General features: G+C 25.6%; 1 protein-coding gene across 1 annotated transcript in view; it reads right to left on the bottom strand.

Annotated features, from left to right (window-relative positions):
* LOC145061390 (putative linoleate 9S-lipoxygenase 5) overlaps positions 1-5,916 on the bottom strand; it is a 24,301-nt gene extending 18,385 nt beyond the window's left edge. Inside the window, exons 1-2 of the mRNA XM_079008843.1 lie at positions 5,626-5,916; positions 5,190-5,485 (exon numbers count right to left, since the gene is read on the bottom strand). Of these exons, the coding sequence (XP_078864969.1) occupies positions 5,190-5,485; positions 5,626-5,836 (507 nt within the window). The 5' untranslated portion in view covers positions 5,837-5,916. The remainder of the gene's footprint in view (positions 1-5,189; positions 5,486-5,625) is intronic.
* Positions 5,917-6,180: the final 264 nt, after the last annotated feature.

The raw sequence follows: 6,180 nt of genomic DNA on the forward strand, positions 1-6,180 counted from the left end.
TGTTTCTAGCTTCTAGCGTTTGACAAAACGCTCTGTTTGGAACATAAAACCTCGTTTGACATTACAAGCTTCTAACATTTAGTTTAAACAAATTGCTCCAAATTCAAATGTTACTTCATATAGTGTTTAATAAAACGCTACCAGCTAGAAGCTAGCTGCTGCCCACTACCATATATTTTTGCCGAACATGCCCTATATCAACTTACTTTCTATAATGTATTGAATTTTACAAAGTTCGATGGAACATTAAAACATCTATATATATATATATATATATATATATATATATATATATATATATATATATATATATATATATACCTACAAGCTTTTAAGCATCATATACAATAATTTTATGCATCGGAGAATAATAAATTTTATCCGGTCAAAGACAGATTTTGAATAGGTCTTCTAAGCTTATCTTCAAATTGAATGGATTAAATATGAAAAAGTCAAATAAGATGATGATGATAAGATTTTGAATCGGTCAAAGTTTGACCAAGTGTTCCTCATATCCAATTGAATCGGTAATACTAAATCTTATCCGGTCAACATTTATGAAAAAGTCAAATAAGATGACGATGATAAGATTTTGAATGGGTCAAAGTTTGACCAATGTTCCTCATATCCAATTGAATCGGTAAATACTAAATCTTATCCGGTCAACATATATGAAAAAGTCAAATAAGATGATGATGATAAGATTTTGAATGGGTCAAACTTTGACCAGGTGTTCCTCATATCCAATTGAATCGCTAAATACTGAATCTGTCAATAATAATGAAAAAGTCAAATAAAATGATGATAAGATTTTGAATGGGTTAAAGTTTGACCAAGTGTTCTTCATATCCATTTGAATCGGTCTAATACGATGTACATGTTATAAAACATTTCATATAAACTGGAAGAGGCGCATTGATCTAGCATTCGTCTATCATGAATGTCTTGCCATTGACCGCAAAACATTGGTTCTCTCTCATGCTCGCTACCTCCTCCTTTGTTTTTCTTTCTATTAAAATCGAATAAGCCCAAAAATGTCTTACGTTTAATCCTATCTCAGGTATAAGAAATCTCTATTTGTTCGTCATTTTGTTTAACAAATTTTTTATGTCATTTTGTTGATCCGCACCCGTCGCTTTGCGCGGGTAAACAGCTAGTGTGTGTGTGTGTGTATATATATATATATATATATATATATATATATATATATATATATATATATATACTCCCTCCATCCCAAATTGATAGTCTATTTTTGACTTTTGAAGTCTTTTTCCTTCAACTTTGACCGTAAATATTTTTATTTGTGTTATATATTACTTAATAAAACTTATAACAATGAAAAAACATTTAAAGTACTATCCATTCATATATATTTAGCATCAAGTATTATCTGTCAAAAACAAAAATATTTAAGGTCAAAATTAAAGAAAAAAGATTTTAAAAATCAAAAGTGGACTATCAATTTGGGACGGAGGTAATATGTATATATATATATATATATATATATATATATATTATATATATATATATATGGCATCCATGTTGCATTGAACTTATTATAGTTTAATGGATTGACACTCATTCTACTTTCTGTACAATTATACATCAATCTTTTTATAAAACATTGAACTCTATAAAGTTAAATAAAATATATTTTTAATAGTTGAAAATTTTCTTTTTCCCATGTAAAAGTTCAATGAGGTCCCAAAATGATAGAGTTTAATTAATTGAATGTCATTTACACATGCTACATCATTCATCTCTCATTGAACTATATATCGTAGATGCTCTTATTTATAAATTAAAAAACTTTCTATTTTTCCTAATAAAGAGTTGAATAATCATTGAACCATAAAATCCATTGAATGCTAATGTGTTATCTAACAGTGGGTTTAATCAATTGAATGAAAACTAAAATTGTCATCTCATTCAATCCTCCCAATGAACTTATAATTATGGACGTTCTAAGAATAAACCTTGGGTTTATATACATGCACGTTATAGTACAATATTTAGTTCTACATCTTTAAAGCATCTATCTTGCTATTGAATCACTACTAACATACTTTGTTTTTATATTGTTTTTAATTTATTTGTAGCAAAGACAAACAAGCAGCTTGCAAGATCCCTAAATATGGACATTTTGATATCATTTTAGTAAATAACATTGATAAATTTTTATAGATGCATGAGAATATTAAAAAACATACTAAAGAGAAAAAATAAGCTATAGTAGGTACTAGCTAATATTATATAGAAGGAGGTGGAAACATTTATTGTAGTGATCTTTATTGGCGTTATTTTTTTTCTTCCGATTGGATCATCTATTAATATTGTTAAAATGAGACAAAATCCTTATAAAAATTTCACACGGATTTAGTGGTTTGTACATGAAAATCAATGCATCATCTATATCAAAATATTTACATTATTAAAATCTATGTAGCAATTTGTTCTCTAATAAGTAGCAGTGAGGACTTTGTTTTTAATGTCTCCAAATTGGTTCCACCACCGGTGTGTTTGCGATTTAGATCAACTATTTATCTGGTTTATTAGATTGTTAATATGATGTAACTTTTCACTCTCTATTATAACGTAATATTTATCGGGACTTAGTATTATTTACTTTTTTATATATTTGAAATAAAAACTAACAAGTTTACACGCGAGCGCGCACTATATATATATATATATATATATATATATATATATATATATATATATATATATATATATATATATATATATATATATATATATATATTAACTATATTATAAAGTATATTGATTTTTTTTTTGAAATTTAAGAGGTACATACTTAAAAACATAATGTACAAATTTGTTATGCATAAAACCGTTCATCTTTCTATGAAAAAACTAATTATGGTATAAATAATAATCACAGAAAATATTTAAATAATGAAATCTTAATTAAATTTTATTTTTTTAAACATGGATAAAAGATTATGCTAAAAAGTAAAAAATATGAGACATGTTATCATTTCACATTACTATCACTTTATTTATAAAAGTTCACGATTTCACGTTTTTTTAACACATTTTAGCTTTGGTTTAAATCTTTAGTTTACTTTTCTTTCTTTATTCATGTTATGGGAAATAATTCTTGAGGTTTTCTAGGGATGTTTTTTGTTTTAGTGGTGTGATTATCACATAATGGTGGACTATTATATCCCTGATTTTCTATTAATTGTTTCTTTCATGACTATGTATTCTTTTTATTCTTGATTTTCTATATATCTATGTATATGATAAAGTTTTTACATGAAAAAAATTATGCATTTATTATATTTTCAAAAGTATTACTACAGAGCTATTAAGGGTCGTTCATCTATCAAACTTTTTGATGGGTTGGTCGGTTCAAGCCCTCAAGAACAAGGATCTATATCAATGTAACTTTTCTTGCTTTGATCTCCTTTTCTTCATAAAATATCATTATTCTTCGTTGATACATTTAAGTCTATGTATTTTTTGAAAGCTTATTTTTTTAGGTTGAAAATCAATTTTCGAACCATCTCAAATGGTTTCTTCCTCTAGATAACAAATTTACTTAGGACCACTTTGTTAAGTAGTACACGACAAAACAAGATGAATTATGATTGGTGTGTAGACTAATGGTAATTAGACAAAAGTGCATTTTCTTTTGTTCAGCCCATTTCTTTCTATCTCTTATTGTTCTAAGAGATATGATTTCCTTCATCCTTATTATTGAAAATAATTCAAGATAGTTTGTCACATATGAAACTTTCAAAACAATCTTTAAAAAAGTTTCCATTTTTTGGAATTTTATTTCATAAATAATTTTTAACCATCTTCTTCGGACCCAAGGCAGAGAAAACGATTTATAGTATCTTAACTTGGGCATAATATTTGTCCAAATGTCAGACATGAAAATTTCTAAAATATCTGCCAGAAAATTTATTGCCATTGAAATACGGTCAAATAACATTTTCAAGAAAAAAAAATCATTCACTGAAACAGTGATAATTGTTGTTGTCGCTTTGCGCAGGTGCACACCTATATATCATTTTACGTTAGATTAATATGCGGTTCTTGTCAACGTGTAATTTAAAATTTTTATATGGTTTTAGACTACAGTTTTATCGTTTATGGTATTATATTGAATAAATTACAAGCCTTCAAAGTTGATATATTAAAGTTGAAATATTTCTATGAGTTTATAGAACATAATTATGATTTTTTTCTGCATTTTTTATAGATAAATCATATAAAACAGATATAGGTGCACACTTTTGTATGTTTTTTGTTAAGGTTATTAACTCGGTTGATCACCTTGATTTATTTATTGTTGCTTTTATTTGGAAAGTTAACTTTAAGAGTTATAATATTATAGATAAAGTTAGATTAGTTATGCATGAAATATGATAAAGTTATCAACTTATTTGATTCATAGTTTATATATATATATATATATATATATATATATATATATATATATATATATATATATATATATATATATATATATATATATATATATATATTTATTTTATCGAATTTCTTTTGGAGCATATTACAATTTTTGTATTAATGACGTTTGATTAAGTTATTTATATATCATTAAGCTCACACTTATTAATGTGATTAAAGTATTCAACATATGATTAAAATATGTTTTTGTGTTCTGTTTTTTAAAAGTGTTTTGGTTTGAACCTATAATAATAATAACAATCTATTTTAATAAATTAATGTTTTCTTTGCCACATACTACATTCTTATTCAATTTGTTAAATGTAATTTTATGGTTATTTTGATTTAATTTTTTTTTCTAAATGTTATTTTATGTGTTTTTCTATTTTATTAAATTTTATATAATATAATATAATTTAATAATTGTAATAAATTTAATAATAAATGTATATCAATTCCATTAATAAAGTTAAGTTTTTATTTGAAAATTTTCTAATTAAAGCTTATTAGTTTTTTTGTTTATTTATTTAAATTATTTATTTAAATTTAAAAGATAAAAACATTTTAATTATAATAATTCTTTATTTTTTTATTGTCTTATAAATTCAAAGTTATTAAATATTTTAACAATTATATATATATTTTTTAAATTAAACAACGACTTTAATAAATCAATCTCCCAACTAATAATTTATAATAATAATAATAATAATAATAATAATAATAATAATACTTACCTGGTTTGAAAAGAAGATGCGGCTGTAATTGTAACGATGAGTTGGGTATACCCATGAATTACAAACAAAATGGAGAGTCCCGTGATTTGGAACGGCTTCCAAGGTGACAGACTTGAGGAAAATTTGAGTATAGTGCTGGTTACTTATTAAGAAAGCACCAGGAATTCCCATGGATTCTTCCCATTCAAATGTCACCGAGAAAGATGCTTCTCCGTCGTCTGCGGTCGTCGCCTTCATATTTGATGTCCAATCTTCAAGACTCGCAGCTTTTCCAATCATCCCATTTGATCCGTTGTCTAAAGTATATGAACATAAACTTCATCAATATATATATATATATATATATATATATATATATATATATATATATATATATATATATATATATATATATATATATATATTCCAAAAGATATATATGGTGAGATCAACTGACGTGGGTCACATTGTGTGGCACTGATAAGTTGGATCGAAACACGTTTGCCCAAGATATCATACACCCGATCAAGAATCGATGAACCATAACCGTTGAGATCAACAACATTTTTCTTCATTACTACCACTGTCCCTTTGATATTAATCTTTTTTATCGTCTCCTTTTCTTCTTCATAGCTTTTTTTGATCTTCGGACATATCATCAACTTCATTATTCGGATAACTACTTACCCGCAGGATCTCAGAAAGAGAGAACTTATGTTGATCAACCAGCTATTGGGACAAGTGCTGTAGTGGTGGTATCGAATTATTTATTAACAACTGTTGGGAAATGTTTCTTATTATAAATTCTTGACTTAAGACTTTTTCTCCACTACTTCCTCTTTTCTAGTTTTCTTGTCTCCACAACCAAAACCAATAATTATAACTACATGTTCAAAGAACAGAGAAGTACATGTGATCATAAATAAATTATATAAAGATGAAATGGAAAAAGAATGATATAAAGAATTAAGTAATTACTAATAACTTTTTGAAATATTGTCATGAAATAGAA

This window comes from Lactuca serriola, chromosome 7 (assembly GCF_051521515.1).
Source record: "Lactuca serriola cultivar US96UC23 chromosome 7, Lser_US96UC23_V15, whole genome shotgun sequence".
Lineage (NCBI taxonomy): Eukaryota > Viridiplantae > Streptophyta > Magnoliopsida > Asterales > Asteraceae > Lactuca > Lactuca serriola.